This window comes from Diplodia seriata (assembly GCF_021436955.1).
Source record: "Diplodia seriata strain FDS-637 chromosome Unknown scaffold_4, whole genome shotgun sequence".
Lineage (NCBI taxonomy): Eukaryota > Fungi > Ascomycota > Dothideomycetes > Botryosphaeriales > Botryosphaeriaceae > Diplodia > Diplodia seriata.
This window is the reverse complement of record NW_027117311.1, coordinates 2,224,745-2,245,463: the sequence shown is the minus strand read 5'-3', so window position 1 is coordinate 2,245,463 and position 20,719 is coordinate 2,224,745. Positions and strand designations below refer to the sequence as shown.

Genomic DNA, 20,719 nt, shown 5'->3' with positions numbered 1-20,719 from the left:
AAACAGTCCGTGAAATCTAGTCATCTCTAGGTACTTTTACAGAACAGAATTTTGGGGAAACCTCAGAGTTTGTAGCTGTGGGCTGACAGTTAGCACATGCTAGTGGTATGATGGACACGAGAGAAAGTGGGGTGGTGTAGCTTACCTCCAAGGGTGCTGTTCGTCTCCATACTGGATGGCCATCATCCAGTCCAGCACCTGCTGCGCGACGGGGCCGGCCTCCTTTCCGGGCGCCAGGCCGCAGTCGACGTCACGACCCCTCCAGCTAATCTTCCTGACGGGGCTGACGACGGCGGCGGTGCCAGCGCCGAAGATTTCGAGCATCCTGCCCTCGTCGGCGGCGTCGGCGAGCTCCTTCATGGTGAACTTGCGCTCAACGACGTTCCAGCCCTGGGGAGTAAGACGCTCGCGGGCGAGGCCGAGGATGGAGTCACGGGTGACGCCCTCGAGGATGGTGCCGTCGAGGGGCGCGGTCAGCAGCTCGTTCTGGCCGGTCTCCTTGTTCTTGATGGCGGCGAACAGGTTCATGGTGCCGACCTCGGTGACGTACTCCTCTTCGCCGAACAGCCACAGGTTCTGGTGGTAGCCGCGGCTGGCGGCTTGCATCTGCGGCACGATGCAGGGCGCGTAGTTGGCGCCCAGCTTCTTGTCGCCGACGCCACCGGGCCAGGCGCGCACGGCGTAGTCGGTCGCCTCGAGGCTCACGGCCTTGAAGCCCGTTGGGTAGTAGGGGCCGACGGGGCTGGCGATCACGTACAGCAGTGCGGAGCCGGGAGGGCCGACGCCCAGCGTGCGCTGCGTGCCGATCATGGTCGGCCGCAGGTACAGCGAGTAGCCACGCGCCGAGGGGATGAAGCGCTCCTCGAGCTGGCAGAACTGCGCGATCAGGTTGGTCAGGGCCTCGCCGTCGAAGGTCGGCAGCGCGATGCGCTCAGACGACTTGTTCAGGCGCGCCATGTTCTTGTCCGGACGGAACAGGCGGATCTTGCCCGCCTTGTCCTTGTAGGCCTTCATGCCCTCAAAGCACTCGAAGGCGTAGTGGAAGACGCAGGTGGCGGGGTCCAGCGAGAGGTTCTGGTAGGGCGTGATGCGCGGATTCAGCCAGCCTTCCGAGGCGGTCCATTCGATCGACAGCATGTGGTCTAGCAGTGCTCAGAGTCAGTGTCGTGGCCTGACATCAGATGTCTCCGCTGGTTGCGGCATGGCGGAGGAGAGGGACGTAGGGAAAATACCAGTGAAAGTGCGGCCGAAGACAAGCTCCTCAGCGGGCAGCAAGTCCTTCGGCGTGGTCGTTTTGGTCACAGAAAGCTTGGCTGGATTGAGTTCAGCCAGCTTGGGCTGCGCGCTGTATGCTCGCCGACATCGCTGGCTGGCGAGACATGCGAGCGACGGGGACTGAGCGCGGGCAGAAAGGGTGGAAAAGGCCGACAGGAGCCTTTGGGACCGCTGTTGAAGCATTGCGGGCGAGGGACCTGCGAATTGAGGTCGGGGAAAGGGTGGTGGTGGAGCAATGGGGTAGTGACGGGGCGAAGATGGGGTGCTAGAATTGTAATGTATGACTATCCGCGCCCTATGACCGGTGCTCGGAGAGTGCGCCCCCATGCCGAGACCGCCGGGATCAGCCCGGGAACCCTGGGTCGCAGAGCACAGACCGCGGGGGTCGAGAGCTGTCGGCGCGACACCTCGACCTCGACGCCCAAACCGCCAGCTAGTCGCAAATCTGGCATTTCTACCGACAGTTGGCCTCTGCCGTGCCTCCCGTGTCCGCGCATGCCGAGCTGCTTGTGCTGCAACTTCTCTCGTCATTGGCACGCGCAATACTAACTACCCTTCCCTTGCTTGATCGCCCTTTCGCCGCTGGCCGCTGTTGCTCCCCGAACCACGCTCGCCGATCGCCGCGCACTACTTACCGCGCCTCAGGCTGTACTGCAGCTCACGTCCCCGTCATGGCTGCGCAGTTCTTCTCGTCCGCCGTGAAGTCCTTCACTTCGAACATCGGTTCCAATTACTCCGTCAGCTCGACGCCCTCCTCGACCTCCGGGCCATGGAAAATCTACGACGCGAAGAAGAAGTCGACGGGCAAGCCTGCCTCAGTATTCGTCTTCGAGAAAAAGTCGCTGGAGCCGCAGGGAGGCGGTTTTGGGCCGCGGTCGACAAGTGGGACAGTGAAGAGAGCACACGAGGAGGTGGTGGAGCGCTTGAAGAAAGAGGCCAGCTCGCTCGCTAGGTTACGACACCCCAGCATCCTGGAGCTGGCGGAGCCGGTGGAAGAGACGCGCAGCGGAGGTCTGATGTTTGCGACCGAACCTGTGTCGGCATCGCTGGCGGGTCTGTTACAAGAGAAAGATGAGCAGGAGCGCGGCGGTGGCCCTGGCGGTCGCGGCAGTCGCTACGTGGTCGAAGAGGACGGCACCAGACGGCGGCGCGAGCTGGAGATTGACGAGTTGGAAATCCAGAAGGGTCTGCTGCAGGTCGCCAAAGGCCTCGATTTCCTGCATGAGAGCGCTGGCCTCGTACATGGGAATCTGACGCCCGAGGCCATCTTCGTCAATGCCAAAGTAGGGAGCCAAGTCTTCTTTTTCCGTCTGTACCCTAGCAGTGCTGATGTAGTTCTCCATAGTCTGATTGGAAAATATCCGGCCTGGGCTTCTGCAGCCCACCCGACAATTCTACCAAACCCACCTCTGTTACCCCCATCTCCTTGTCTGAGGTGATCAACCACGACCCGCGGTTGCCGCATACTGTGCAGCTGAATATCGACTACACTTCCCCAGACTTCATAATGGACACGAACCTCAACACATCCGCAGATATGTTCTCGCTGGGTCTCCTCGTCATTGCTCTCTTCAACTCCCCACATCGCAGCCCTTTGGAGACGAACCAGAGTCCATCTACCTACAAACGGCTGTTTGCATCATCCTCGTCGATACCAACTCAGAACAACGGTTTCTTGTGCAAGGGAAAGCTACCCCGAGACATCACCCAGGGCCTGTTACCTCGACTCATTACCAGGCGACCGGCGCAGAGGATTAATGCTCGCGAGTTCCAGGAGGCTCAATACTTTGACAATATCCTTGTCTCAACCATTCGCTTCCTTGATAGCTTGCCGGCCAAGACCCCGGCTGAAAAGTCACAGTTCATGCGTGGGCTGCCACGTGTGTTGAACCAGTTTCCAAAGAGTGTACTGGAGAAGAAGGTGCTTCCTGCACTGCTGGAAGAGATGAAAGACCGGGAGCTATTATCAATCGTTCTTCAGAACATTTTCAAAATCCTTACCATGGTACCGTCGGGAAAGCGGGCATTCTGCGACAGGGTGCTTCCTCGGTTAAGAGAAGTGTTCTTGAACAGCGGCACTAGTGGGAAACCACCGCAAGCAGATCGGGACAGTGCAAAGGAGGCTGGCCTCATGATTATCCTCGAGAACATGAAACTCATGTCCGAAAATTGTACAGGCAAAGAGTTCAAAGACGGTAAGTTCGAGACGCCAGATGTTCTGTTGCTTTTGTTGACCAGCTATAGACGTGCTCCCGCTCATCGTCCTCGCCTTGCAATCGCCCACTCATTCTTTGGTGGATGCTGCTTTGAGGACGTTGCCCATAATAATTTTCGTCTTGGACTTCTCCACAATTAAGAACGAGTTCTTCCCCATCGTCGCCGGTGTCTTTGCCAAGACCACCAGTATGGGCATCAAGATTCGCGGGCTTCAAGCCTTCCGCCATCTTTGTGGAGGTGGTATTTCCGAAGACACTGGCGATGGGTTGGATGGCTTAGGCGCAAACAGGCCTCAGCAAAGACAGAACCCAGCAGTCTTGGACAAGTATACCATTCAGGAGAAGGTCGTGCCGCTGCTGAAAGCAATCAAAACGAAAGAGCCGGCTGTAATGGTAAGCGCACTTCTTGAATTCTATGAGTTTGTAGCTTACACTCGCAGATGGCATCTCTCGATGTTTTCAAGGAGGTTGGCAAGATTGCCGACTCCGACTTTCTCGCCATGGAGACGCTTCCCATCCTCTGGAATTTCAGCTTAGGCCCTCTCCTGAACCTGCAACAATTCCAATCTTTCATGACCCTCATCAAACAACTCTCCACTCGTGTCGAGCAGGAACAGACCCGCAAGCTCCAAGAACTTTCCACCAGCAATACGGCTACAGCCGCCCGCGCAGACGACTTCATGTCGTTCGGCGGCATCTCGCCCGCCAACGGCACGCACTCTAACGGCGAGGACGCCGATTTCGAAAGCCTCGTCACCGGCCGAGCGACGACCAACAGCTTCTCAGCAGGAGACAACTTCGACGACGGCTGGGGCGCATCATCCGCCACGACATCCCCACCCGTCTCGGCTGGCCTGCAACCCTCACGCCCCAGCAACCCGCGCACCCAGTCGGTCCAGTCGTCCTCGGCATCTGCGGCACCGGCCTTCAACTGGAGCACGCCTCCACCACAGCAGACTTCCACGCCTCCGCCCCGGCTGGGCATGGGCGCGCCCCCTCTGCAACCGTCGCAGAACAGCTATCGCTCGGCGACGCCGGATCACAACAGATCATCGCTCGGCGGCTTCGCATCGCTGAAGCCGCAGTCAACGGGCGGTGGCACCGGTGGCACGATGAACGGCTGGGGCTCGTCGTCGATGACATCGGCCCCCTCCTCGTCCTCGTCCGCATTCTCACTGCCGCTTCAGCCGTCGCGACCGCAACAACAACAACAACAACAACAACAAGCTACCCCCGGTCTTATGAACATGGGTATCTTGAACACTCAGCAACAGCAGCAGCCAAGCTCGAACACGGGCATCGACTGGAGCGCTGCGGCCAGACAACCGCAGATGAACACCGGGCTGAACAGGTTTTCTCAGCAGCAGCAGCAGCAGAGCAGCGCGGCTGGTGGTAGTCCGTATGCTGGGTTTGGCATCGCGCCGCCGCCGGCGGGGTCGCAGGGCGGTGGTAGCCTCGGGGCGTTGTCGTTTGGTGGCGGCGGCGGTGGGTTGGGACGGCCGCAGCAGCAGCAGCAACGACAGGCACAGCAACAACAACAGCAAGGACAGAAGAAGGGGCTGGATCAGTATGAGAGTTTGATATAGAGGAGGGAGCGCATCTTGTAAGAGTGAGAGGATGTGGAAAATTGTGGAGTGGTAATCGGAGCCCTTTTTTCTTCGACCTCTGATTTGTTTGGGGAGGGAGGGGACATTCCCGTTCTTCGGCGGTGGACGGTTTGCATTGCATAATACCATGTCGATTCTTTCTCTCACCCGTAGCGTGTTCGCTTGAGATGGGTGTAGTGAGTTGGCGCGAGGGCCGTTGGACGTAGATGGGGGAGGGGGAGGTGGCGGGTTTTGATAAAGGCGAACGGGAACTGCACTCCGTCATCCTTCTCTTCTCCTGTTCTTGCACATCAACACTCACTTCAGTTCTTTCGGCTTCCGGAATCTTCACACGTCTCGATATTGCTAGAGTCTCAGTCTTACAACCACCGTCTCATTTGAACTCCACACACACTTGGGATGGCGGCCCTCTCCCCCGGGAGCTCGTCACTTTCGCAGCCTGCAATTTCCCGAGGATGTTTCCGGCAATCAAGCAAGCGTTAGGCAAGTGCAATAAAGAGTGGAGTGAACTGTGGTGTGAGAACACAAAAAGGCCGCACTGAAAAGGCATCTGGTCCGGACATTGCGATTTCCCTTTAGATCCAACAAGGAAAGCGCTTTTAGGAGATACGGAGACGGATTTAGGTAGAACAAGGAGACAAGCCAATGGGCTTGTTTGCAATCTGCTTACTGGCTTGTGTGTTCATGCTTGGGTTGCGAGCTTGGCTGTGTAGTTGTCGGCCGAGGGAGAACTTCGGGTTGAGATGGTGACCGATGCGGTAGCCCATGCTGTCATCCCCACCATTGCCTAGAGAGAATGGGGTAGGTATAGTCGCGAACGGATGTTTCTGTGGAACATAGGCCAAGCTCCCAGTCGATCATGCCACCAATGGGACCACAGGCGCCAAGGCCTCCAAGAATTGTCGCGGACGAATTTTCTCGCAAGGAGTTTGCGCCCAGAACCAGAAGGTGACTCGGACACGGGTAGTCCTTGTACGCATAGATGCACGGAACGGCAGGGGCCGCCTTGCCGATGCTACTACTGTTGAAATGCCGGTCAGTCCATGACGTCTGGTTCGGCAGTAGCAATCCGGGCGAGATGATATATATATAAGCCATGCTTGCGCCCATTCAACGTCGATGTAGATCAGGCATTGAAACATTCTAAACTGCCAATCTTTTACCGCAATCATGCGTGCGACACTCTGGGGACTCGCTTCTTTCCTCGCCGGGGCGAACGGAGCTGTGCACGGCGTTTTGGGACCAAGAGCATCGAGCTCTCTCAACGAAACAGTTTCTGCGAACTGCCACCAAGCTGTAACTCTACTCCTCTGCTTCAGCTACATTCCTTCTTTCTGACATACTCTCTCTAGTGCACCCACCTATCCTCGGCCTTCGGGTCCGCTTTTCACTACCCCGACAGCGACAACTTCACCATCTGGGACGCGAAGCAGCAAGAAGTCCGGCCCGCATGCCGCGTGGAGCCATCTTCCGCCGCCGAGGTCGCACATGTCCTAGAAGTCCTCGTTGACACGTGGTGCCACTTCGCCGTCAAGGGCGGCGGGCATTCGCGGAGTCCAGATGACTCCAACTCGGTCGCAGGAGTGACGGTCGACCTCGACCGCATCAACGGCATTGAGATTGCTGGGGACGGCATGCGTGCGCGGGTGGGCGGCGGAGCAACCACGATCCAGGTGTATCGCGCGCTGGAGGCGCGCAACATGTCTTTCGTCGGCGGCAGGGTGAACACTGTCGGCGTTGGTGGCTTCACCCTCGGCGGAGGCACGTCGCCGTTCTCGAACAAATACGGCTGGGCGCTGGACAACGTCTACGAGTATGAGGTATGCAGCCGCTTCAACTTCTAGTGCTACAAGGGGCGACTAACGCACAAGTGTAGGTGGTCCTGGCCAACAGCACCATCACCACCGCGTCCGAAACCCACAACCCAGACCTCTACTGGGCCCTCCGCGGCGGCAGCAACAACTTCGGCATCGTCACCACATTCACCGTCCGCACTTTCGCCCAGGGGCCCGTCTTCACCGGCCAGCTGACCTTCGGCCCCAACCAGACCGAGGCCGCCCTCGACGGCGTCTACGAGCTCTTCACCGACCCGGACCTGTCCACCGACGTCAACATGGGCTACGACCTCTACTACACGTACAGCCAGGCGCAGGACGGCTTCGTCATGCTGGGCACAGAGCGCTACGCGCAGCCCGTCTCCGACCCGCCCGTCTTCCGCGCCATCGACCAGATCCCCCCGGCGTCGCGGTCCGTCAACATCGACACCATGGCGAACTTGATAGACAACCCCTCGCCCCTGGGAACGACGCGGTAAGCACACCTACTTCCAACTCCCCCAACTCCCCCAGACCAAGCCTTACTAAACAGCATGTCCCCTCCTCCAGCCATCTCTTCCGCACCCTCAGCGTCCTGCCCTCCCGCGAACTGCTGACGCAATGCCTCGCCATCTTCCGGGAGGAGGTCGATGCCATCAAGACGGTCGCCGGCCTCGCGCCCAACTTCATCACCTACCCGCTGCAAGCGAACGCCATCGCGGCGATGAAGCAGCGCGGCGGCAACGCGCTGGGCGTCGAAGACCAAGAAGGGCCGCTGTTCCGTAAGTAGTTTTTGCTTTGCTGCCGTCCCCCCAAACGTCATCATACTAACGCTCAAACCCCCAAAAAAGTGATCCTTATATCCACCGCCTGGTCCGACGCCGCCGGCGACGCCGCCGTCACCGCCATGACGGTCAACGTCGTCGACCGAATCAAGGCGGCGGCCGAGGCGCTCGGCGCCGACCACCCGTACCTGTACGTCAACTACGCCATGGACGGCCAGGCGGACGAGGTTTTCGCCGGGTACGGCGAGGCGAACGTGCAGCGGCTGAAGGCGATCCAGCGCTCGGTCGATCCGACCGGCGTCTTCACCTCGCGGGGGCTGTGGAGGGGGTTTATGAAGTTGATCTGATTGAAGGAGGAGTAGGAAGGAAGGAAGAAAGGATAACAGGGGCTTGGGTTCGGGGCCTATATACGGTAACTTACTAGTCTAGTCACCTGAGGATTTCCCCCCCCCCCCCCCCCCCCCCCCATCTAAAGGCAGTCGCGAGGATCCCACCCCCATGTCGTTGCTATCGCTTTACTTCTTGAATTGTTCGCCGACGCTACCTACCATGTGTTAACCCTCCCCCAATGTGGCCTGACATGCTTTTTTTCCCAGCAGTCGAGCCCCGATCCGATCCGCAACTGTCGTACGACAAATCAGTCACTCCCTTCGAATGCCAATCAAAACCCACCTAATCAGATGTCAAAACCAGACAAGTGCCCTTGACACTAATCCGCCGCCGTTACCCAGATAGGCAGTGGTCTTGGTCTTTAGGGCAAAAGAAACATCGTCAAGCCATGCGGCAACGAAGTTGAAAGCGGCAGACAGCGGACCTGGTCCTTTGCCGAGGCAAGGAAAAAGGGGTATCAGATGGATCAGTACTTGGAGAAAACACTTTCGCACTGCTCTTTACCCAGATGATCTCCCTTTTCAATTTCCCTACTACGCGATATCACTTTTTTAGTCGCCAGCTTCAGCGCGGCTGGAGCCGCACATGTGCATGGAAGCGCGTGAGTGTATATATGAAAATGCAGTACTGTTCACGCTGTCACTTCACACTGCATCATGGTAACAGCCACCTTCAAACAATCATTCATCACTAAAAGAAAGAAGGCGGTACTATGCGTCCCTTTGCCTCCATCTCTCTCCTCTCCTGATTTTATTTCGCCTTTCCTATCCCCCCGTCAAACCCTTTCATCGCTCAAACCTTCCTCGCCGGCTCCACGACATCACTCTCCCTCCCCTCCACACCGCCCTTTCCCTCCACGCCCACATGCACATGATGCGCATCCTCCACGCCCATCAGATCCCCACCCTTCTCCACGTGGTTCGAGCCGCCGAACAAGACATCAATCTCCTCCAGACTGACCTGCTTGGTCTCGGGGATGAAGAAGTAGACGAAGACGGCGAGCATGATGTTGATGCCCGCGAACATGTAGAAGGCGTAGAAGCCGCAGTTGTCGAGGAAGGTCGGGAAGAACTGCTGCACGATGGCGTTTGCGACGTTTTGCGTCTGCGATGCCATGCCGACGGCTTGCGCGCGCACGTTCATGGAGAAGATTTCCGACGTCCAGATCCAGACGGTGGCGCCCCAAGAGGGTTTGTCTGGTGGAAACCGGGTTAGTAGGTGAATAGATAGGATGAGAGGAGGGAGCATAAAAGGAGGGGAACTCACAGAAGAAGGCGAACAGGAACATCAAGAACACAATGGAGATGCCGACGGGTTGCGACTTGGTAGTCGCGCCGTCAACGACGATGGATGGGGTCTGCGTCTCGACGGTGGCGGCGATAACCATGCAGAGGCCCATACCGATGGCACCAACAATGAGCAGCGCCTTGCGACCGAAGCGGTCAACGGTCCAGGTGGCGTTGAGCGTAAAGAGGATGCTGAACGTGGCGTTGAGGGCGTTGATGAGAGCGACCTGCGAGGAGCTGGTGAAGATCTTCTTGTAGACCTTAGTCGAGTAGGTGTTGAGCGTGCCCTGGCCGGTGATCTGTTGGCCGGCGTTGATGACGAAGGCGAGCATCAGACGCTTGCGCACCGAAGGGTCCTTCCACAGCGCCGCGTACCCCGAAGAAATGGCTTCCTTCTCAAACTCGAGCGCCTCGCGGATGACCAGCAGCTCGTCTTCGACGTCCTGCTCAGTGTCGCGGACGCGGAGGAGCGAAGCGCGCGCAGCCTCAATGTTGTTGTTTTTCTGAATGTGCCAACGCGGTGTCTCGGGGATAAACCACAGCTGAGCGATGATGAGGACAGGCATCAAGAGCTGGAAGATGACGACCATGCGCCAGTCCCACTCGCCAAGACGGGCGATGTGCTTTTGGCAGGCGAAGTTGATCCAGTACCTAAGAAATGTCAGAGCTGGCACTTGCACGTCAGCTGGATTGACTTACGCAATGAAGGAGCCAACACTGTAGAACATCTGCCAGAAAGACATGACCTTTCCGCGAATCTCAGAAGGCGCAAGCTCTCCGATATAGATAGGGCCAGCAGCTGTGGCAGGGAGTTAGCAACAAACAAAAGCGACACGTGATGGATGGATAGGCTTACTCAACGCAAGGCCTTGGCCCAAACCAATGATGACACGGCCTCCAATGAAGCAGCCGACATTGCCTCTCGGCGAGAAAGTCTGCATGAAGGTGGCAATGATGACGAGCAAAGAGCCAGCCGCCATACCCGCGCGACGACCAGCGAAATCGGCAAGCGGACCGCCCATGAAGAAACCTGCGACAACGGCACCGACAGTGTAGGCAGTATTGATAGCACCCTGGGTTTGCGAGTCCTGTTTCACAGAAATGTAAGCGGGATATTCGGGTTGGAAGTGTTTCGACCTGTTTGGCAAGGACGTACAGGGTTGCCGAAATAATTCATCCAGTTGTCGGAGCCGAGAACGGCGTTGTACACCGAGGCGTCATAACCGTAGAGGACCATACATGATGCGGCGACGAGAGAGATGTACCTATGTACAGAGGCGGCTACTTTAGCTTTTGTTGGCTTTTTGGCGTTGCGGGTGGCGAGGCTTACCAGTTGTACGCCCTCTTGGCTGTCATGTAACCCATGCCGGAGTGAGGGGGAGAGGAGCCGCCTCTCAACGTGCTGGTAAGAAGGAAAAAGGACGAATAAGAAGAGCAGCAGCCGGGCTCAGCGACAGTGCAGACAGGCGGTCGATGAAGGGGAAGGAGAAGAGCCCCGGGGAGGAAGAGGTTGAGTTGGGGATGCAGCGAGGCAAGAACAAGCATGCGCCGAGCGTTGTCATGCCCTTATAATCGCTTGGGGGGTCGAGGCTATCAGCACCCTTGCGGCGTAGTGGCGGGCAAGGGCAGCCATGCAACGCCTCGACGCACCCATAAGGCCCCTAAAACCACCAATAGGCTCGCGTCGTGGCGTCCGGGGGCTCTGGGGTTGAGCACGGGCGGCGGCAGGATGGAGGTTGTTTGGCTGCAATCCGGGGCCCCGGGACCCCATGTCGTCGGGGTGGATCTGCTGCGCTTCCTCCACATCTGTGGGCTCGGGTTAGCAGCATTGCAGGCGGCGGAGCGGTGCGCGAGAGGAGTCTGGAGGAATCCAGGACGGGGCGCTAGGGCGTGGCTGCTGGGAACACAATTCTCCACCAATAGCCTCCGCTCAGGCTAGGCACTTTTGCCGGCTGCCATACGCGTGTCATCGCTGCAACCGACCCCAGAGCCCGGCCCTCACCCTCGCCAATATCAGCAGAATTGGCCCCAGGTCCAAGCCTCGGCAGGTGCCGACTCTACCGTCCTGCCATGTCTAGAGCTTGACCCCGCAAAGGAGTTCAGTGAGCCGCTTTTGCCAAAACATCGAGATGATGCCGTTTCTTCCATGACCCGGACGAAGCCGCGACGACAGCCGCATGCTGCAGCCGCTGGACGGCTCCACACACACCGACAAGCTTTTCACGAAGCAATAAAAAAACAATGGACAGTGACGTGCGGGACCCTCTCTCGCGCTTTAAGCTTTCCCCTTTCGCTCCGGGCTGCGCAGACGAGGACCCCGGCTGATGCAGGCGGTCTGCATGCTGGCCACCCTTATCAACGTCCATTGTCCATTGTCCATTGTTGCGACGAGCTGTGTATCGAGCACTATCTTGCAGCATCCAAAAGGGCAAGAGCGTCGACACTGTCTTCTCGTATGTCGCTTCTGACTACACAATCTCCGCGTGCGAGTGGCGGCGTCCGGCGCCCTCCTCGCGTGTTGGTCCGTCCGCGGCCGGTTTCAATCGCTTCTCGAGGTGGAATGAGTTGCCACCACCGTGACTCGGACACGTCGAAACGAGCAGAGTCGCAAGGTCGAAACAAAGGTGCAGGTGAGGTGACGGCGCAACGGCTGCATGGCGATCGAAGGGAAATAGAAGGTGATGGGCAGGGGCGTGTGCTGCGTAGAGGGGTGAAAGAGGAAAAGGCTCAACACGACTTGGAGGAGAGTGCGGGAGCCGCGGGGACCCCGCCTCCCCGATTGGCCCGCGTCCGCCCGCCCTGGCAAGAGCCCCACCCGCGCATCCGCTAATCTCATGGGGAAGTCGCATCTAAAACGCCCGTCTCATCGCAAACATTGCACCCTCTTTGTACCTTGAGTCGCGTTTCGCCTTGTGCATGTCCGTATCCTTGCTCACATTGATTTGGAGGAGAGCTTTGCTCTCCGAGCTACATCTGTGATCCCCGCTCCAGCGAGAATCCCGCAGATCCGACCGTGGTATAATGAAGAGAGAAAGAATGTGCAAATCCCGCCATGGCACCCAAGCAAACAGCCTCCAAATCGCCCGCCTTGATGCAACCCGCCATAATGCTAACCCCATCCCATGATTGTGCCCCAGAATTAGAGTCTATCCAACCGTCGCCAACCACCGATTCGCCGTCTATTCCCATCCAGTTCATATCCGTTGCTCTTCGTCGCTGCATCGCTCATCGACGTCTCTCACTCAGCCTTCCTGTCGTCGAATCGCACCAAGCTGACGACGTCGGCGTCGCCCATGTCCCGCAGCGGCCTCGTCTGCGTCAGCGACATGGCCTTGCTCATGACCTCGCCGATCCGGCATCCGGCCTGCGTCGCGAACGCTCGCTTGAGCTGCGAGATGAGCGACTTGCGTGGCGGCGTGCCATCCTCATTAAGCATCTGCGACGACTCGAGCCTGCTGTACTGACATTCAAGGGCGCTGCAACACCAGATTAGCCTGGACAATCTTCACGTGTTGCGGAAAACTTACTGCTCCGCCCTCTTGTCGTGGTCTAGCGTGTCCCTGTCCCGGCGCGTCAGTCATCCACGTTTCCCTCCGGAAGGGGGGGGGGGGGGCGATCATCTTACATCACGAACTCCGGGCCAATCAGGAGGATGGTGTCCTCGAACACAAGGTGGATGTCGCTGCGGGCTTCCGGGTCGTCACGGTGCGAGTCCCGGTGGATGAGACCACTGCCACCCATCTGCGCCGCCCGGACGCTCTGCGCGAGCGTGATGAAGATGGAGGCAAGTGCCTCAAGGGGCATGGACGTGATGAAGGCAACCTTGTCGTCGTACGTGGCTGCGTGTTATCATTAGCTCACTGCCCGGAACATGGACCGGCGAAGAGACCGGTAAACATACAGCGTTCTTGCAGGCGGTAGAGGAGCAGGATCCCGGCCTTGAACATCTTGTACCAGACGTGGAGACAGCAGCACACGGGCGCAAGCTTGAAGACATCGCGGCGCAGCGTGATCAGGGCGTTGGCGCGGCGCTGGACCTCGGCCAGTAAGCTGAACGAGAGGCCAGAAGCGCATCCGACGTTGCGACCTGTCGCGGCATCTGTCAGCACGACTTCAATGTACCTTGGTGGGAGGACTCACAGGTTCCGCACTGCGGTGAGATGAGGTCTGGGAAGCAGGGGATGATGTGCAGTAGCTGGTTGATGGCGTAGCCTCTGCAGAGCGAGCGTTCGTACGTCTTGAGAATATGATGCAGCCGCCGGTCCACGAGCTGCAGGTTGCGCAGCATGGCGAAGTCGAACTCCCCGGCACCGGCAACGATGTCAAGGATGACTTCGCTCGGCAAGTCGTTCCAGAATAAGGCCTGCTTGTTATCGGCAGACTGCATCGTGGCGGCGGAACTCCGGGTTGCCTGCAGTGTCGATACTGGTGCGGAAGTGGTGGGAGCTGTTGACGTTGCCGGCACTGCCTTTCTGGTGTGCAAGGTGGATGGCCGCAGCGAAAGGATATATGGTTGAAGGGAAGAAGAGGAAGAAAAATCAATTGCCGGTGATATAGATGGTGGCGGTTGAGCTCTTCCAGATACCTTGATGGACGGCGGACCATCGTGACTAATCGGAGTAGCTGGTCAGAGGTGGTTCGCGGACAACAAAGTGGCCAGAGTCGCGCCGTATTTGTTCTCAAGGTGCTCGTGGGCCTGAAGCATGACTCCCCCCTCGACAATGGAAGTCGCAATGGAAGCTGACGACGCATGTCAGGCGTCAGGCGCATTCGTGCGTGCCTGAGGCAGCAATCACGAACACCTCACCCTGGAACCGTGGATCGCCTCTCCCAACTCATCAACGCTGAGGATCCATCCCATGTCCGCCAACACGGTGCAAAAATCAATGAAACACTCGAAGTAATCAGTAGGCCGGCTGTTGTTTGCTTGGTACTTGTTGGACATTCGCCTTTTGTGCTCAGCTTGACCATTCTCGACAAGAAATAAAAGAAAACACGCAGCATCGCTCACAGCAACGTCGGGCGGACAGCGACAGAAAAAGCCCCGAACTCACTTTTCGGGTCTCGCTCTTCGGAATGCACGGGTGGCGACCGTCTAGGGTCCGCGGAAAGTTAGGAGCCAGCGATGCGCCCCATCAGCGACCGATACCATCAGCACCGTCGAGGAGGTGCGAACTAAGCTCTCCGTAAGCATCCCGGGGCCGAGAGACCCTGCTGGCTAGAGATGTCGGTGTCGACGAGGTGCCGATGGTCACGGCAGATGCAGCGTCCAGACCGCGCTCCGAGTCTGTTACATCAGGGCTTGGCATCGAGGATCCGGGTGGGCCCAGATCTCATCTTCACGTCTTCCCTCTTGGGGCTGTCCGCCAAGCGATCCGGGCGCCATCCGCCTGCGCTAGGGTAAGTAAGCCGCTGGCTCGCACATGGTCCAGCACGCCCGAGCCGTACCGGGAACGTCAACGTCATAGACTTCCACACCACGCTTTTCGTCCGAAACGCAGTCTATCGAAGTCACCAGCTATGCCGTTTCCGGTCGGAGGTCGATATTGTTTCCGACTTCCGTCGGGCCCTTCAACGCTCGGGAGATCATCCGCAGGGCTGGCTATGACGATGATCGAAAGCATGGCGGCATTTGGATTTGTAACAGCTTGCACCTGTTCATATATTGCTGCCCTCCGCTATTGCTTTGGTTTTTCCAAATCGTGAAGCCAATACCTTTCGTTTTTCTTCTCATCCTCAACCACCATGAGGGAACTCATCCAAGAATCCATTTTTGGTCAAACCATACGCTCTGTTACCAGACAAAAATTCCTACAATATCCCGAGGAGCGAGACCCCTCGCTATGGAAGCGATACATCGATCACGGGAAGTCAGGAGGACGAGCGCTTCGTAACGCTTCCTTGCCTAGCCGGGGGATAACTGATGAAGAGTCGGATGCCGAAACCAAGCGAAGCGTTGATGTTGAAAAAGAAGGCAATGAGTCGGATACGACATCGCCAGACAGGGGAAACCAAGTCGATGCCAACGCGGATGCAGAAAATGGAAGAGACATGCTACTCATCACTTGGTACGGGCCAGATGACCCAGCAGTAAGGCACACTTCTCCAGACATGCTGCATCGGTGACTGATTTTTCTGCAGAACCCGCAAAACTGGTCCGTAGGCAAGAAGTTCTTCGTGACCTTTGAAATCTGTCTCTTGACCTTCAGTATCTACATCGGCTCCGCGATCTACACTCCCGGCATCATGGATGTCATGCAAAAGTTTGGCGTCTCCCAGGTTGCTGCAACCTTAGGACTGTGTCTTTTCGTCGCTGGTTATGGACTTGGACCGGTATGGTGTCCGCTCCTGTACTTGCGACCACGCAGCATTGCTAACGATTTGGCCTTGAATATCAGATGCTCTGGTCGCCCATGTCAGAGATCCCATACATCGGTCGCAACCCCGTGTACTTCCTGACACTTCTCGTTTTCGTCGTCTTTCAAGTCCCTACCGCCCTATCTGTCAACTTCGGCATGCTCCTCGCCTTCCGCTTCCTAACCGGATTCTTCGGCTCTCCAGTCCTGGCCACCGGTGGTGCCAGTGTCGGTGACATGTATGCGCCGCGCAAACGCGCTTACGGAATGGCGGTCTGGGGCATCGCAGCTGTCTGCGGTCCGACAATGGGACCTCTAATCGGCGGCTTCGCTGCCCAAGCTGAGGGTTGGACGTGGACGATTTGGGAGCTGATGTGGCTCTCCGGATTCTGCCTCGCTTTCATCTTCTTCCTCCTGCCCGAGACCAGCTCGCAGAACATCATGTACCGCCGCACCCGCCGCCTCCGCAAGCTGACCGGCAACCCCAACCTGAAATGCCAGCCGGAGATCATGGCCGAGCACATGACGGGCAAAGAAATCCTACTGATGACCATGGTCCGGCCCTTCACGCTAAACTTCACGGAGCCGATGGTGTTCCTGCTTAATCTCTACATCGCCCTTATCTACGGCCTGCTATACATATGGTTCGAGTCTTTCGTCATCGTCTTCGTCGAGATCCACGGCTTCGATCTCGGCCAGCAAGGGCTCGCCTACCTCGGCATCTTCGTCGGCGCCCTCATCACCATCCCGCCCTTCTTCACCTACCTCTACCTTGTCCAGGAAAAGCAGTTCAACGACCGCGGCGAGATCCAACCGGAGAAGCGTCTGCCGCCCGCCTTCGTCGGCGCCTTCTGCGTGCCCATCTGCCTGTTCTGGTTCGGCTGGAGCGCGCGGGCCGACGTGCACTGGATCATGCCCATCATCGGCAGTGGGTTTTTCAGCATTGCCGCAACGCTGCTGTTCAACTCGGTCCTCAACTACCTCGCCGACGCCTACCCAGACCACGTCGCCAGCGTGCTCGCCGGTAACGATGTCATGCGCTCTGCCTTTGGCGCCGGGTTCCCGCTGTTCGCGAACGCCATGTATAAGGATCTGGGCGTCGCGTGGGCGAGCAGCACGTTGGCGTTTTTGGGGATTGCGTTTATTCCGATTCCGTTTGTGCTGTACATTTATGGTGAGAGATTGAGGAAGAACTATAGCAGACATGCAAGGAAGGATATTTAAGCGAGGGATGACTTTGTCATGATTTACGATATGGTACGTAGCGAGGCGTTTGGTTCTGTAATTTTACCGTGAAAGCTACGGCGCTGTTGAGAAAAGGGCGTGCCTCGAGTTCAATTGATTAGGTCTGTTAATACACCCTTTTGCTTGCACATATGCCTTCGATCATGAAAGCTCTTAAAGTGACTTCCAGCAAAGAACAGCTCCAAACTTGCCTATTTAGGTAACATGCATCTGTGCACGTGATTTCGCGTTGAAACTTATGACGCGGTGCGCGAAGCTCGGGCAGCTGTGTCTTTTCGCGCACCGCGACCGTCTCCGCATCGACACTCAACAACACCAATTCTTCACGCAACACCATTTTCCTGGCGTGGGAACTCGAAAACCAGAAGGAGAAGCGACCATGAGCAAACCCATCGAACAAGCGCTCGTCGGCCTCGTGCCCGCGCATAACGGGCCCCTCCCGCCCGAGCTCCTCAACACCGCTGTCTCACTGCTCGCACAGTCGCGCAACAAGGCGAGCAGCCTGAGACCCGAGGAGGAGATCGCCCGCACATACGTATGCGCCCATCTGGCGTGCGAGAGGTGAGCAGACCCGAACGCATCATCATCGTCGTCGCACCACCACTTCATCGTCTCCTCGTCGCCATGGCACCAATTCCTTCCACGAAGCTCCGCTTCGACTTCGCGTAGCTGACACCGACTCGCACGGCAGACTGAAACAACGCCTCAACCTTCCCCCGATCGCTCCACGCCCGCCCATACCTCCCCGCAGCTACAAGAAAGTCTACGCCTACTTCGACAGCGCCCTCACCACCACCACGACCCCATCCTCCTCCTTCTCCGGCGCCCCGGGCCCCCAACCCCAGACCCCTAGCAGACGCGCCACGCGTGCGGCTGCGACCACCACCACCACCACGCCAACGAGCAAGCGCACAGCCGCCCCCACAACCGCGACAACACCGTCCCGGACACCAACGGCCAAAACAGCAGCAACAACAACACCGCGCGGAGGCGCACGCACACCCACCGCGACAACCGCATCCGGGAAAAGGAAACGAGGCACCGCCACCACCACCACTCCCAGTGCCGCTCGCAACGGTGACAACGACGACGACGGCATAGTCCCATCGTACGTGACGCCACTCATCCGCGCGCTTTGCCGGGCGCTCGGCGCGCCGGGTGCGGCGGTGCCGCACGTATACGCGGGCGTGCGGTCGATACTGAGGGAAGGGGCCGCGGGTGGGTCTGATAACAACAACAACAACAACAACAACACCACGCCGTCTCGGTCTTCGGCGCGGAACAAGCGTCGCAGCAGCGGTGGTGCGACGGCGGCGACGACGACGACGATGAAGAAGGTGGAAGAGAGGGATGTACCGCCGCTCATCGCCGTACTGCTGATGTACACGATGGTCCGGCTGGGCGGGCGGCCGACGAACGCGGCGGAGCAGCGGGAGAGGAGGGCGAAGGCGGTGGAGGTAGTGTGGGGGGAATGCGAGGGGTGGTGGGGGTCGGAGGAGGCGCTGGTGGGGAGGGTGGAGAATCTGTTGGTGGAGGCGAAGGAGAGGGGGTGGTTGGACATGGAGTGGTTTGGGAACGTGGTGCAGGGGGATGCGGATGTAGAGATGGAGGATGAGGACGGGGACGAGGAGGGAGATACGGAGGGAGATACGGAGGGAGATACGGAGGAGGATGAGGGTGGGGCGGAGGTGCCGCCGACGCCGTATACGCCTTTGAAGAAGAGAAAGACGAAGACAGTAGATGCGCAGGCTGGGGTGTCGCAGGGTGGGCTGGGCACGATGATGCAGGACAAGGTGGATTATTTGAGCGAGGCGAGGAGAGCGGGGTTCGTGAGGTGGAAGGCGGGGATCATGAAGAGGGTGGAGCAGATCGAGAGGGAGGACGGGCAGGCTATGGATGTCTCCGCGTGAGAGTCGTGGATTACATCTCACACTAAGATGGGAGTGGAATGACGGATGGAAATGAGACAGAAAATACCCGAATGCACGTTTCGCTTGGCGATGAAAGATGCTTGACGTTCCACTTGCGGCAGGTCGATCGACCAAGACCGTGTTCGAAAGCGTCTGACATGTACGTAGTGCTTACCTTACTCCAAGATGGGCCGCTACACCCCACCTTCCACGTGAGACCGGCCGCGTACTTACAAGAAGATGATCTGCTGCTTCTACCCCGCTTTTCCTTTTCTCACGTCGGAAGTTACTTTCATGCTGGAAAACACCTTGCCCACGCAACGAAGGCAGAAGACTCGAAGAACGAGCTTGGGATTTTACTCTGCACGAAAGCATTGGGCGCCTTTCGAATCGCGTGAACAACATGTCGACATCAACCGCAGCATCGCACGAGGAGGGATACGATCCAGCCTGGCTTGAGGTTCGTATGACACATGGCCCCCTCTCTCCGAAGCGACCAGTGGAGAATGAGTACAACTGTGCCAATGTGTCGCTGACTTGCGACAACACAAACAAAAGCTCGAGGCCACAATGGGCGGCCGCAAGCACCTGTCGGGCAGCTTCGCGGAGAAACGCGTCCAGTTCAACGGCCTCTGCGACGCCATGCAGGCGCTGTGGCCGCGGCCGCTCGTGGACAGAGCAGGCAGGGCCGTCGACGTGGAGGTCGAGGGTACGTGATTATGGGAAACTACTCCCTCCTCCCACCCTTTTCCTTCGAATCCAAAAAAGAAGCTTTCACAAACCCCATCATCCATCACTCACCATCGCAATCATCACAATAACACGTATACCACCCAGATCTCACCATCCCCGCCCCGTCGTCGTCGTCGGCATCGTCAGACTCCAACTCGCCCAACAACATCCCCCTCCGCATCTACAAACCCCGCAACATCGACAAAGCTGAAGCGAATCCGTCGTCGTCGTCATCGTCCCCACTACCGATCATCGTCTGGTACCACGGCGGCGGCTGGATGGCCGGCACGCTCGACTCGGAGCACGCGCAGTGCCGGCTCGTCGCCGCGGGCGTCCCCGCCGTCGTCGTCGGCGTCGGCTACGGGCTGCTGCCGGAGAACAGCACGGGCGGGATGCTGGCGGATTGCTTGGCGGGGTTCGAGTGGGCATGGGGGAACGCGGTGGCTCTCGGTGGTGGTGGTGGTGGTGGTGGTGCTGCGGAGGAGGGGAAGGGAAAGGTGCTGGTTCTGGGCGGCTCGGCGGGAGGGGCGTTGGCGTGTGGGGTCGTGCGGCAGTTGGCGTTGAAGGGCGAGGAAGCGAAGTGCGGGGGCGCGGTGGGCGTGTTTCCGGTGACGGTGCGGCCGGAGAGGGTGCCGGAGAGGTGGGCGGCGTTGTACTCGAGTTACGGGGAGTTGTGGGATGAGGCGCCGGTCGTGAGGGGGCCGGATCAGAAGGAGGTGCTTGGTGGGTTTTTCATTTTTCTTCGCCTTTCCTTCCCCCCTTCTTATCGGTTTTGTGCGCCTTTTGCTGAGCTCTGTGAAGATCTTGCGGCCGAGCGAAGCCCGGAGGATCCGCTGCTCGCTGTCAAGTTCACGTACGAGGAGGAGACGCTCCGGAAGTTTCCTCGTACCTACATCGCGACGGCCGGGAAGGACCTCATGCGGGATGATGGTGTGGTGCTGGAGGCAGCGCTGAGGGATGCTGGTGTGCCAGTGAAGAGAGCGCATTATGAGGGGCTACCGCATTACTTTTGGTTCTTCCCGCAGCTGGGGGAGAAGACGATGGGCTTTGTGGAGGATCTAGTGGGGGGCGTGAGGTGGGTGCTTGCGGAGGGCGATGCTTGA

The 20,719-nt window shown here is 58.4% G+C and overlaps 7 protein-coding genes across 7 annotated transcripts; 4 read left to right on the top strand and 3 right to left on the bottom strand.

Moving 5' to 3' along the window:
• Positions 1 to 141: 141 nt before the first annotated feature.
• BAT2 (branched-chain-amino-acid transaminase bat2) lies at positions 142 to 1,458 on the bottom strand (the record flags this gene model as incomplete). The annotated part of the gene is made up of 2 exons (XM_066775999.1): positions 142 to 1,142; positions 1,233 to 1,458. The coding sequence occupies 2 exons, from the start codon at positions 1,456 to 1,458 to the stop codon at positions 142 to 144; spliced, it is 1,227 nt and encodes a 408-aa protein (XP_066633880.1).
• Positions 1,459 to 1,946: 488 nt separating this feature from the next.
• Positions 1,947 to 5,077, top strand: ppk32 (Protein kinase domain-containing protein ppk32; the record flags this gene model as incomplete). Its single annotated transcript, XM_066775998.1, has 4 exons — positions 1,947 to 2,558; positions 2,621 to 3,470; positions 3,520 to 3,884; positions 3,932 to 5,077. The coding sequence occupies 4 exons, from the start codon at positions 1,947 to 1,949 to the stop codon at positions 5,075 to 5,077; spliced, it is 2,973 nt and encodes a 990-aa protein (XP_066633879.1).
• Positions 5,078 to 6,268: 1,191 nt separating this feature from the next.
• SLS55_004541 (uncharacterized protein) lies at positions 6,269 to 8,044 on the top strand (the record flags this gene model as incomplete). The annotated part of the gene is made up of 5 exons (XM_066775997.1): positions 6,269 to 6,322; positions 6,451 to 6,918; positions 6,975 to 7,408; positions 7,483 to 7,694; positions 7,764 to 8,044. 5 exons carry the CDS (start codon positions 6,269 to 6,271, stop codon positions 8,042 to 8,044), a joined length of 1,449 nt encoding a protein of 482 aa, XP_066633878.1.
• Positions 8,045 to 8,879: 835 nt separating this feature from the next.
• On the bottom strand, positions 8,880 to 10,738 carry SLS55_004540 (uncharacterized protein; the record flags this gene model as incomplete). The annotated part of the gene is made up of 6 exons (XM_066775996.1): positions 8,880 to 9,283; positions 9,354 to 10,024; positions 10,073 to 10,172; positions 10,230 to 10,461; positions 10,530 to 10,638; positions 10,704 to 10,738. The coding sequence occupies 6 exons, from the start codon at positions 10,736 to 10,738 to the stop codon at positions 8,880 to 8,882; spliced, it is 1,551 nt and encodes a 516-aa protein (XP_066633877.1).
• Positions 10,739 to 12,611: 1,873 nt separating this feature from the next.
• Positions 12,612 to 13,760, bottom strand: SLS55_004539 (uncharacterized protein; the record flags this gene model as incomplete). Its single annotated transcript, XM_066775995.1, has 5 exons — positions 12,612 to 12,849; positions 12,901 to 12,933; positions 12,999 to 13,212; positions 13,275 to 13,460; positions 13,514 to 13,760. The coding sequence occupies 5 exons, from the start codon at positions 13,758 to 13,760 to the stop codon at positions 12,612 to 12,614; spliced, it is 918 nt and encodes a 305-aa protein (XP_066633876.1).
• A 1,358-nt stretch (positions 13,761 to 15,118) lies between these two features.
• MDR1_2 (GTPase-activating protein) lies at positions 15,119 to 16,953 on the top strand (the record flags this gene model as incomplete). The annotated part of the gene is made up of 3 exons (XM_066775994.1): positions 15,119 to 15,463; positions 15,515 to 15,706; positions 15,772 to 16,953. The coding sequence occupies 3 exons, from the start codon at positions 15,119 to 15,121 to the stop codon at positions 16,951 to 16,953; spliced, it is 1,719 nt and encodes a 572-aa protein (XP_066633875.1).
• Positions 16,954 to 19,454: 2,501 nt separating this feature from the next.
• Positions 19,455 to 20,719, top strand: SLS55_004537 (uncharacterized protein; the record flags this gene model as incomplete). The annotated part of the gene is made up of 3 exons (XM_066775993.1): positions 19,455 to 19,593; positions 19,722 to 20,339; positions 20,418 to 20,719. 3 exons carry the CDS (start codon positions 19,455 to 19,457, stop codon positions 20,717 to 20,719), a joined length of 1,059 nt encoding a protein of 352 aa, XP_066633874.1.